Below are 12588 nucleotides of genomic sequence, written 5' to 3'. Positions count from 1 at the left end.
TATTTTAGGAAAAATCGTCAAGGCGGCCCACAGCAAGAGTTGGTGGCCGCGCTCTGAGGTCACTAAAAATTTGTTGTGAGAATCCCTGGCCTAGAGTCTGCTCAGAGGCTTGTCAGAATGACATGGTCTATAAAGCAGCCCAAACTCACGCAGGGTGGGGTTAGAGAACAGTGGGGGGGCTCGGGCTGAGGCTGGTTTGCATCATGCTGGGGGAGGGCATGGTCCAATTAAAAAAAGAGCCCCAAGAAATTGGCCTGTGTTGTACATTAGGTCAGACTAGATGCTCTAATGTTCCCTTCTGACCTTAAATGCTATGAATCCTTGGCTCCGCTACTGACTCAGTGTGTGACCATGGGCAAGTCCTTTAATCTACCTGTGCTTCAGCTGCCCTCTGCTAAAATAGCAATAACCCTAACCCCCACCCCACCCCTTTGTAAAGCACGTGGAGGTCTCTGGGTGGAAAGCTCTACTTTGCTTAGGTGTTTGTGGCATTTGCAGAAACTTTTTTTTTTTAATCTATTTCTGTGAATTGCTTTAAAGTTTCCAAGCCCAGCAGCTATTCAAGAGTCATCTTTGATTTTCACTGCCCCAATGTCTCGGGTGAGCGGAAAAGAGAGCAGGGTTTCGGCTGCACAGGGGCTCTCTGACGTCAGAAATCAGCACTTGGGAGGCCTTTGCCTGGCCAGCAATGTATGAGAAGGGTGGAAATATTTGCACTGTACACAACTGATAAGCAATCACTGAGCTCTGGGTGTCGAATCAGCAAGACTCCAGCCCCTCAGGGATTCCTCCCAGCTTCTGTGGTGAAATCCTCACCCACCCACCTGCTAGGGAAAAATCACTCTTTGCGGGTCCCTTAGTGGCCAGGTGACGCAGCTTGCATTGTCTTTCCCCAGCTTACCACTTAGATCCCAAGAGGAAAGACTTTTATGGGCGCATCTAGCATTGTTACCACCTTACCAGCTGCTATGAGCTCATTCAGGCAGATCCTTACACTCTCAATGCCTTGTGCGGCTTCTCCCCCACCCCCACACAAGCACCATCTCATCCACACTCGTGCTGGGGCTCTTCTCCCCGCCCCCAGCCTGGCCCTTCGTGTCCTAGCCTCACAGCTGAAATATGTCAGCCCCTGGAGTCTCCCCTTGCCATCCCTAGGCTCTCTCTGCGCACGCCCGTTGCACCAAATTTCACAGTGATGTGACCGAGTGGGACTCGTCGTCTAGCAGCAGAGAGAGCTCAAGAGACCATTGTCTGCTTTCAACACTCTCCCTGCACGGCCAGCCCCTTTTAAGGCTTAGCTTGCAACATTTGAGCAATTGCATTGACTGTCCCTTGTAGCCAGGACCGCTGGGAGACTGCAGGCCCAGGGGGCAGCGAGGAATGGTGCTTATCCAACCCTGCATCTCCCCACTCTCTCTCTCTTCTCCCTCACACTGGATCTCCTCCCCACCCCTCCCCGTGTTCCCTTCACTCCACACTCCTCCCTTCTTGCTCTCTTTACCACTGGGTCATGATCTCCTCAGTTAAGCAGGGCCAGGCGAGGGGGGCACTTGGGCAGGAGTCCTGCCCCTGAATCCAGGGTGCTGCAGGAAGTGAGGCTGGCCACTCAGCCAGTAGCTCTCTTCCCTCCTATGCACATTTCTGCCAAGTCACTGCATCTGGGGTTGGGATCAAGGCAATTGGGTTGGAGGTTGCTTTAAATCACCTTTGTGCTCCCTGTATTCTGGGGCCACAAAAGGGTTTCCCCAGCTCCTGGCACAAGCTAGAGCAGCCTCAGGGCTGCTCTAATTTACACTGTGCTTTCCATAGCCTCACCTATTGGCCCTAGTAAGCGGAGAATAGCTGTTCTGCAGTGCACTCTGGTCACACTAGCTCTGCACTACCCAGGAAGGACTCAAGCACATGAGGGATTCTCAGGGAGTTGTTTCCACCCAGTCTACGGCTTTTTTACACTACGAGAGTGGCCTGAAGAGTCCTTGTGGTGACTGAGAATCATGCCATCAATCCTAAACTATTGAGTAGCGTCACTGTGTGCTGTTAAGCAGAGGCTGAGTTCCACCCCAGAGGTGGCTGCATTCCCGTGCAGGGTGAAGTAGAGAGCTAGAGAGTACATGTACATTTTTCAAGTGCTTTGGGCAATGAAAGCACAGTATGAATGGCAGTCATTTATTCAGACACCCTTGGATTGCTCTAACCCTCCTTTACCAGTTTCTCAGGCCACAACAGTGAAGTTCAAAATGACAAAGGGTCCCACTTTCCTTTAGGGGCCAGATTTTCTGCAGCGATGAGTCCCCATTTAGGGGACTGATTTTCAGCAGCTCAGCCCATTGGGCGCTCTTGTGAAACTGCTTATCGGCGTCACACAGGGAGCTGCTGGGCGCAGAGACTCTACCCTTCTCTAAGGGCCTCTATGGGATCTGAGCCCTTTTGAAAATCTGACCCCTATGCGGAAGGCTGGAAGAAATCTAGCCTTTGAAGTCTAAGGGCATCCTTTAAGTTTGGTGGGACAGTTGTACTATGGGCTATTGCAGTCCTATGTAGTGTGACCAGACAGCTGAGTAACCACTACATAGTCACAATAACTAGGACTTCATTAACCAACTGGTGTTCAATCAATAGAAGTAACTATTTCAACTAAAGGCTTCTCTTACAACTGCAGAGCAAGGGCACTGTAATGCACCTGTGACACATGGCAGCTTCTAGCTTTGTGTTCTTTATTTGGCTTGCTATAAAGATTGGACCCGATTCTGCGCTCACTTACACTGGTGCAAATCCGAAGTTCACTCCCATTGCACCCAGTGGAGTTAAATCTGTCACAAAGGAGAATCCAACCCCGTATAAGGGCCTGAATCCAGTGGCAGAGAAGCACAGGATAGGAAACCGATCACTGCTAGTGTGTCGATGGGTACGCAGAGCTTTGCTGGCCATCAGATTTCCGTTTTGGTTTGATGGGATGTGGAATAATCTGGTCCGGAGACAGGGAATCCTTTGGGAAAAGGGGGGTGCACATAGGCCTGTCTCTTCAAAGGCTTTTTTTTAAAAAAAATATTAAACGTATTTTTGGGCAGTGGGGGAGTAGACACATGAGGTCTGGTGCTGGTGGCATGCAAAGCAATGCCTCTTGTTAAGATTGCCTGGGCATCTCCAGTCTCCAGGGCTCTTTTCAGACGTGTCTAACCCAGAGCTGGGAGTTTTTTTGGGGGGATTTTGATGAAAAGTCTCAAATTTTTAAATTCAAAAAAATAAACCCGGGAAAGATTTTGATGAAATTTCCCATCTCATTTTTCACCCAATGCCAAAGCTGGTTGAAATGTTCTGAAATGTGAAAAAAATCTCTTTTTTTCCCAACGTTGATAAATTTCAAACTTTAAAAAAGGTGGGAGGGAAACTGTATGTGCGGGGGGGGCCCACAATTTTCCCCTTTTCTCCCCCCCCCTTGCTTTACTTCTAGCTTTGTCAAACTTGGACATTTGAGGCTGAAATTTGCTGTGTTCCCATCTAAGGCTATGCCTACACCACAAAACCAGCCCCGCAGCAGGAGGTCCTAGAGCCGGGCTCAACTGAGCCAGGCTGGCGCTGTGGGGCTAACAGTAGCAACGTACACATTCAGGCTCGGGCTGGAGCCTAGATTCTGAGATCCTCCCTGCTTGCTGGGTTTCAGAACCCAGGCTCCAGCCCGGGCCCGAACATCTACACCGCTTTTGGTCGCTCCACAGCTTGAGCTCTGCAAGCCCGAGTCAGCTGATCTGTGCAGAGATATCTGCCTTTTTTTTGTTTTGCTGTATAGATGTACCCTTACAGGGCTCTGAAAAGTTTGAGCAAAACGGAGCACTGGTTTTCGAGGACAAAGAAAGCATATTACGCTCTTTGATCCTTATAAAGGAGAAAGTTTGCATTTTGGAAACATAGTTCTAGCACCTCAGTAGGACACAGACAAAACTTGAAATGTAGCAGAGGTGTGGTTCTTCCATTGCAGACGTGGTCGGGTGAAAATTCATTTTCATCTGGCCAAGTTATAACAGTGTAAAATGTGCTGCATGCACACTCGCTAGATTTGACAGTACGATCACAGGTTTCCTGCTATCTGCTCAAAATGCTCCACTGGTTCTCTGCATGGGCGCAAATGTAATGCAAGAGGAAGCACGTTTCCTTATGATCCAGTCTCTCGATATTTCATTGGCTCTGTACCTAAGAAAGTTGGCTCCATATTGAAGGATGCAATATCCATTCCATTCTAAGCCCTGTATTTACTCCCTTCTGACTTTGTCCAAATAACCCTAGTCCATGTTGCCCAAATACTCGCCCTTAGCACTGAGAGGCTAGATTTCTGCTGAGCCGATTGCCCAGGCCATTTCTGAGTTAGCAAATACATGAAACTTCTGGCTTTCATGCCAAGCAGCTGCTAATTTCTGTACACACCCTCCTCAAAAATGGCTTCCAACCTGTGGTAACTCCTGGGGGAATTCTGCACCAAAACATTTAAAATTCTGCAACAAAAAATTAAAAATTCTGCATACAATTTTTCAAATTCTGCATATTTTGTGTGTCAAAATAACACAACATAATCACAGTTTCAATTATTTTTGGTCACTTATTTCACAATACCTGTCAGCAAGTATTTCTGTAACAATACAGACAACAAAAAAGGTTCAGGAAATGTTTTTTTGACTAATAGATTCTTTACTAAGCATATTAATACAGAACTGAGTAATAATTCATTTACACTACAATGCAGAACCGTATTTCTTCCACCCCTCAGAAGAAGTGTAAATGCTGGGGGGAGTCCGGGTAACAGAAGAGCTGAAGGAGAGGGAAGTAATTGCTGGGAAGGAGCCTGGGTGTGAACTTGGAAGGTTGTTGGGTATGAGTGGGAAAAGTATTGAATAGGTGTTCTGTTTTGTTTTTGAGGGTGTGTGTGTGGGGGGGGACGACTATTAGGGAGCTTCCCCCATGCAGACCATGGCTGACCCCTAGCCTCTCCCATTCAGTCAGGCACATCTGCCCTGTCCCCATGTGTCCCTCCACCCCCACTCAGACATCCACTCCACCATTCCCATGTTGCCCTGCACCCCGTCCTCCTGTCCCCATGTGTCTGTCCCCCCTGTCCCCCCTGTTCCTATGTGTCCCTGCACCACCTCCCCCTGTCCCCATGTGTGTGCCCCCACTCAGCCACCCCCTGTTCCTGTGTCCCTGCACCCCCTCCCCTTGTACCCCTGTGTCTGTGCCCCCACTCAGCCACCACATCCCTATGTGTCCCTGAACCCCATCCCCTGTCCCCATGTGTCTCTGTGCCCCCATTCAGCCACCCTCTGTCCCTATGTAGCTCTGCACCCTCTCCCCCATCACCATGTGGCCTTACACCTCCCTCCTCACTGTGGCCTTGCACCTCCACTCCCATTCAGCCCCTGCCCCAGTCTGTCCTCCCCCATTAGCCCTTATGAGCCTCTGTCTGACCCCCCCAGCATGCCACACTGTCTGTCTCCCAGTAGCCCCTGTTTCCTGACCTGGCCTGACAGGCGATGCAAAGAAGGCAGGCTCTTTCTCTTCCCTAGCTGGCTGGGAGCTGCGGCTCTGTTCTAGCACCACAGTACGCTATGGTGGGCAAAAGGCAGAACTACAGCAACATTCCAGCAGAAACTTTTTTCTGCACAAAAAATTTAAAATATGTGTGGCTCATTAATTATGTGCATGTGCAGTAGCACAGAATTCCCCCAGGAGTATGTATTATATTTGTAGTGCTGTGCTGCCCAGAGGCCTCAGCCGTGGCCCCACTGCACTAGGGGATGTAAACGCAGAGAGAGAGACAGGGCTTACAAGCTAAACAGACAAACAGCGGGACGGGGGAAGAGACACACCCAGAGGGAAAGTGACCAACAAGGTCACCCAGCAAAACAGTGGCACTGTTGGACACTGAACTTGAGTTCTGGTCTCAGGGCTAATGTTGCGGTCATCACTGCTGTGAAGCTGTTACTGACCCAGAGCTGTGTGATGAACTGGCTCATTAAGAGGGGAAGCTCCATGTTCATATCTGTTATACCACCTTGTTGTCGTAGAGCACCCGCTGGCAGCAGGTCACGTAGTAAGTGCATCTGCCCCAGTTTCCTTTTGGGCCAGCCATTAAAAAGAGGACAGTCTCTCACTGTCCGATACCAAGGCCTGCCCCCAGACGTAATCTATTCATTTATACATACAATAGTCCATAAAACCTTCGTGGTGCAACCACTCGCCCAATTCATGCAGTAAAATATATAGAGGTCCCATGACTGTCCATTACCCTCACCCAGGAATCCCCCAACCCTTGGTTCCTAGTTCTGTTCTGCCCCTGTTCTAGAGTCCCACTCTTCAGGCCATCCACCTGACCATGACCAGTCTCATGACCGACGTTCCCTCTAATTTTTGACAGGCCGTGTGCGCAAAAAATTTCTTCTGTGCAAATTTTTGTGCGCGGGGTGTTTCGCCATGTGTGTGGGGTTTAGGATCTGTGTGCGCATCCACATGCACACAGCTTAGAGGGAACAGTGCTCATGACGCTTCTACCCAGATTCCAACAATGACATCATGATGGTACCTCACTCTCCCTACAACACACCTGGAAACACCTGAGGAATACTGAACAGGAGGGAAGTGATGGTCCCATGCTAAGGGATTGCTAGGCTGTGTATGAACACCTGGGAAAGCCAAGGCAGCTTGAGCCTTAAGAATGGAGTACCTGGCTGGTGAATCTTGCCCATATGCTCAGGGTTTAGCTGATCGCCATATTGGGGTCGGGAAGGAATTTTCCTCCAGGGCAGATTGGAAGAGGCCCTGGAGGCTTTTCGCCTTCCTCTGTAGCATGGGGCATGGGTCACTTGCTGGAGGATTCTCTGCTCCTTGAAGTCTTTAAACCACGATTTGACGACTTCAATAGCTCAGATATAGGTGAGAGGTTTTTCGCAGGAGTGGGTGGGTGAGATTCTGTGGCCTGCGTTGTGCAGGAGGTCGGACTAGATGATCATAATGGTCCCTTCTGACCTTAGTATCTATGAATCTATGAATGTGCCAGCCTGTTAACACCCAGGGTGAGAATTTCCTAATTTATATCCTACCTATTTAGTATATTAAGTCTAAATAGCATTTTGTTTATTTGCTAGGTAATCTGCTTTGATCTGTTTGCTATCCCTTATAATCACTTACAATCTATCTTTTGTAGTTAATAAACTTGTTTTTGTTTTGTCTAAAACCAGTGTGTGGAAATCATAACTGGGGTCAGAAAGCTGTTGCATATCTCTCTCCACATTGAGGGAGGAGGTGAATTTCATGAGCTTTTCTGTGAAGTGCACAACAGTATAATTTTGCGTTTACACTCCAGAGGGGGGTGCATGCCTTAGGAACTGGGAGGTGCCTTAGCTGATCCTTCCCATGCAGAGTTGATCTCAGCACCTATGTGTGTAGCTGCAGCTGGGTGTGTCCCTACCTGTGTGCTGGTGAAAGTGTGAGACCAGGAGCGTGTCTGCAGCTTGTCACAGCATTACAAGGTGAGTGGGAGCCCAGGCTGGTGGGTCAGGGGGCTCAGTGGTACCCCAGTTCCAGGCAGCACCCCGAGGGGGGGAAACCCATCACAAACCCCTTATAGCTCAGAAACCAAAGGCAAATAAAAAAAAAAGCCCAAAAGTCATTATTTTTTTTAAAAAAAACCTCATTATTTTTACACCAATCTCAAGATTTTTTTGGACCTGACTCATGATAAGTGAACACCCGGGGCTGTCAAGACTGTGTCCAGATTAGAATTTTGCAGTGTGAGGCAGGGGCCATTGCTTCCCATATCTTCCAAGAAGCATCTAGCAGACATTTGGGTACCATAAAATGAAGAACAAGCTTCCCTATTTTGAAACAAGCATTGTACATTTTGTGGTTTAAAAATGCCTTATCAGCCAGGTTACTTACTTCTGCATTCCCTTCATTAAGCCTCATGCATCCATTTCGCAGCACATTCAGACACTATCATGTCACGGCCATACAAGGGGCCCTCGAATTTTGACAGGGCACACTTGAAAAAATGGCTTTTGACATACCCCGATCCTGGCTTTCAAAACCCAAAGATACAAGGATGATGGACTCACCTTTCCATTGGGACTCGCTTTCTTAAATACTCTGCAAAACAAGGAAGGGAAAGATTTGTTAGCAAGCACAGAAGAGAGACTTTGAAACCAGGGTGAACTTCACAGGTGCATGCAGCTGTACTGGCATAGCTAAACTGGGGTAGCCAAAACACAATATAGGCAAGCCCAGGGCTTATTGAGGCATCTATATATATGGATTTTGATAGAATCTGTCTGTCTACCCAGTACTTAATCCTGTAGTACCAGAGTCCCTAAAGTTTGCTAGAAGCTCCCATCAGCATGCGCTGATCTTTTAACACCTTCTCCAAACTGGACAAAAACCAGCGGAGTGCAGTCATCACTCAAGCAAGCCACCCACTGAAATCAGCAGCAGCTGGGCCTGAGTTGTGACTGTGAGTCTGTTTAAAGCCAGCAGTCTTCTCAAGGGTGGGGACGGGAGCCCATGATTGAATTCTGGCAGCACATTTTGCAGCTAGCACTCACTATTTTGAGCTAACAGGAGGCCGTGTTGTCTAGCAGAAGGGGTGCTAGGCTAGGGCTTGGGCCATTCGCATTATATTGCCAGCTCTGTGTGACCTTGGGCATATCGCTCCCCCCGAGCCTAAGTTTCCCTATGTGATAGGGTGGCCCCTCCTCTGGCAGACTCCAATACGCCAAGGACGCCTGCCTTTGTCCCCTTTAGTCATGCATGCAAAGGAATACTGTCTCTCTCCGTAGAAAATTCAAATCCTTTTATTCATAAAGTGCCACAGTCAGCAGACCCCTCATGGGAAAATCAGTTCCTCCCAAGGGAAAACCCAGACACAACACAGTAGCGCTTCACCCCCATTCAAAGGGCACCGTTCCCAGGTGACTCACCCGAGGGTGAGTAACCCCTCTGCCCTGCTTCTCTCAGCTCCTCTCCCAGCACCCCACTCTCCAAGTCTCCTCCCTGAGACTTCCAGGACCCATGTCTCCCCGTGAGCCTTCTCCTGCAGCCCACGGCGTTCCACTCCCAGGCCTCCTCACTGGAGAGTCCTACCCCTGCTCCGGGGATCCCCCTCCAGAGTCAATCCCTTGCTTCTAGGCCCAGCTTGCCCTTGCCAGACTGGTTCTTCCCCTCATTTCCCAGGGCCCACTGCATGAGCCTTCCATCCATCATTCATTCATTCATTCATTCATTCATTCATTCATTCATTCATCCCTCCCTCCTCAATCTGTTGTCACACAGCTCTCCTTTATAAAGGCCAGGTGCCTTCTCTCAAGCCCAGCTGGGAGACAGCTGGCCAGTCACCGGTGCTCTGGACCCTGCTCCCTCTTAAAGGGGCCTGTCACCAGTGCAATCAGGATACCGTGCGGTGCTGTCCTGAGCCGCCTGGTGTTGCTGCTCACCTGAGACACCCCCCACCCTGCACAGGGCTGTCCCAAGCCACTTGACATTGCTGCTCGCCTGAGCCCCAGGCCACCCGGACTAGGGTCAGCTGCCTGAGCCCCATGCTGCCACTGACTGACTGCCGAGCCCCATGGCGCCTGGAACTGGGGCTGTCCACCTGAGCCCCATGCCACCCTGGGCTGGCTGCCCGAGCCCCGCACTGCCCCGGGGCTGACTGCCCGAGCCCCGCACCATCCCGGGGGCTCAACCTACTTGTTTGTTCCCTTTGCTCTTGCCAGCTGATCTGAGCAACTTGCAACGGGCCAGAACAACGGGGCAAACGCCCATTTTTGCCCAAAAAAGTCAGCATGTCCAGGACAGGGCTTAAAAAAGGGCAGTGTCCCAGCAAAACGGGATGTATGGTCACCCTAGGCCTGTGGCCTTAGGAAACATTCTCTCCAAAGCTGATGCTCTGTGCTGAGTCTGATCCGTTTGCTCTGGAGTGGCGAGAAACCAGGGAGCATTGAGGGAGGAAGCAGGAGAAGTCTAGGCTGAGAGCTGCCTTCCTGGTGGATATGTGAGGTGGGATTTGATAGCAACCTTCAACTACCTGAAGCGGGGTTCCAAAGAGGATGGAGCTCGGCTGTTCTCAATGGTGGCAGATGACAGAACAAGGAGTAATGGTCTCAAGTTGCAGTGGGAGAGGTCTAGGTTGGATATTAGGAAAAACTATTTCACTGGTGGGGGCGGGGTGTGTGAAGCACTGGAATGGGTTCCCTAGGGAGGTGGTGGAATCTGCATCCTTAGAGGTTTTTAAGGCCTGGCTTGACAAAGCCCAGCTGGGATGATTTAGTTGGGGATTGGTCCTGCTTTGAGCAGGGGGTTGGACTAGATGACTTCCTGAGGTCCCTTCCAACCCTGATCTTCTACAATTCTATGTTATCATCATGCAGCTGAGGAAGATGAAAATCCCTCGGAAGAAGCAGCCGTGCTAGAGCTAATCCTCACCTGACTGCTAGTGACAAACCGCCTGGTGCTTGGCAATGGACTCCATGTCTCTGCTGCACGTCCAGATCCCGGCTGCCATCAGAAAGTCAAACACTGGGGGTTTCTTTAAGGAGGCTGGTGGAGTGATAATTGTGCCGAGCTGGAAGAGAGGATCTGCTACTGCAGGTTGGGAATAATTCACTGCGTCCTCCTGAGTCTGACTGCTGTAGGAAATTCCGCCAGAGAGCGTCTGTCTGGCTAGCCTGTGACGCCGCTCATCGCCGAGGGACCCCCAGCGCCTCCCAAGGAGTAAACACAGAGCAGCTCCACCATGGTCACCCAGCATCAGTAGCAGAGCCGGGAGAGAATGCAGGCAGCCTGACTCCAGGAAGCTGTGCGCCTAATCCAACACCCATTGAAGGCAAAGGAAGTCATTCCCTTGGTTTAAATGGATGTTTAAGTCCATTCCATGGATAGAGGTGGGGTAAAATTAACTGGGACTCCCTATGGGGCTAGCGCCCATTGCACCCAGCTCTGTCTGCTTAGAATATCTGCACCTAGACTGACGGGAAAGGAATCTGGTGTCTCTTTAATCTACCTGAGTTATCTGAGAACAGGGAATAAAGGAGATTAGTTATGGTTGATATAACTTATTTGGACTTTGAAGAAGCTTTTGGAAAGTCCCTCACGAGATGCTATTAGGGAAACTAACAGGCTGAGAGGTGAAGTATCGCCCTAGTTTCACAATGGGCTAAGAGACAGGAAACAAAGGTCTGGGGCTAAATGGTCAGTTTTCATCATGGCTAAAGGGAGCAGATGCCAGAAGGCTCCATGCGAGGGATGGTGTTTAGAGTAATTATTAATGCTTTAGAAGAGGGAGAGAACGGGGACAGGGGACATGTGCAGATGACACAAAGTCACTGAGGTTAATCAGGGCTAGAGAAGGCAGAGAGGAACGTCAGAGGGACCTAGAGGAGGTAGGAGGATAAGCACCGTGATGGCGGTGCCAGCAAATGCAAAGTGAGGTGCCTTGGGAGGACCAATTTGAGATTGTGGCATACATTGCTGCGATCTGACAGAACTGTAACCACTTGGGGGACAAACCCGGAGGGCCCAGTGAGACCCTCTAGCCATCTGTGCTATGCTATCTAGATGTACCAGGGTCAGTTCTGGTCACCCTATCTCCCAAAAAGATGGAGCAGAAAGACAGGGGACAGCTGCTGAGAATAATTAGATAGGCCTGGCGAGAATCCCACAGCTGGAGAGACTGAAAAGACTGGAGTTGTGTAGCTGAGAAGCCAAATGAGAGGAGGTATAGGACGCGCTGACTGGTGCAGAGAAGGGAAATCAGCTGCTCCTATTTACCCCTTCATAATGCAAGAATAACCCACTCGTGAGTGTGTTACAAGTCACCCTCTGTGCCTGACCCACAGAGGATATAAATTGTGACAGCCCGTGACTCGGGAACCTTGGCTCTGGTGGTGCCTGGTTCCATGTCCGGGGTGTCAGCCCAGGGACCAGCCACTGCTCAAGCACCAGCGGACGTTAACACTGATAAATAACTATTCGTTGCCCACTGTGGGTATTCACAGATTCATAGAATCATAGAATATTAGGGTTGGAAGGGACCTCAGGAGGTCATCTAGTCCAACCCCCTGCTCAAAGCAGGACCAATCCCCAACTAACTCATCCCAGCCAGGGCTTTGTCAAGCCAGGCCTTAAAAACCTCTAATGAAGGAGATTCCACCACCTCCCTAGGGAACCCATTCCAGTGCTTCACCACCCGCCTAGTGAAATAGTGTTTCCTAATATCCAACCTAAACCTCCCCCACTGCAACTTGAGACCATCGCTCCTTGTTCTGTCATTCGGACTCTTGCACCTTCTGCTGCAGTACGTGGTGCTGGCCACGCTCCGAATCGGGCTGCTGGATTCGATGCGGTGTTGGTCTGTTCCAGCCTGGCAGCTCCTAGGAGCTGAGACGATCTGCCAGAACTTCCACAGGCTGTTTCAGAATATCACTCATGAGTTCTTGCTATGATTCATTGTATGGAACAGCACGTTGGACTCCCAGTCAGGGGCCAGGACCCTGTCGGTGCCATACAGACTATCCCAAAGAGTTTATTCTCCACGTAATCTCTGTAACAACGGGT

At 50.0% G+C, this 12588-nt stretch overlaps 1 protein-coding gene across 3 annotated transcripts in view; it reads right to left on the bottom strand.

Moving 5' to 3' along the window:
- Nucleotides 1–12588, bottom strand: part of ARRB1 (arrestin beta 1) — a 175365-nt gene that overhangs the window by 75003 nt on the left and 87774 nt on the right. For all 3 annotated transcript variants that reach the window (XM_074954585.1, XM_074954578.1, XM_074954593.1), the window contains one exon: nucleotides 8100–8130. In XM_074954585.1, coding sequence (XP_074810686.1) covers nucleotides 8100–8130 — 31 coding nt within the window. The remainder of the gene's footprint in view (nucleotides 1–8099; nucleotides 8131–12588) is intronic.

Source organism: Natator depressus, chromosome 1 (assembly GCF_965152275.1).
Source record: "Natator depressus isolate rNatDep1 chromosome 1, rNatDep2.hap1, whole genome shotgun sequence".
In the NCBI taxonomy this organism is placed as follows: domain Eukaryota; kingdom Metazoa; phylum Chordata; order Testudines; family Cheloniidae; genus Natator; species Natator depressus.
Note: the sequence above shows the minus strand (reverse complement) of the source record. Positions and strands in the feature narration are given on the sequence as shown.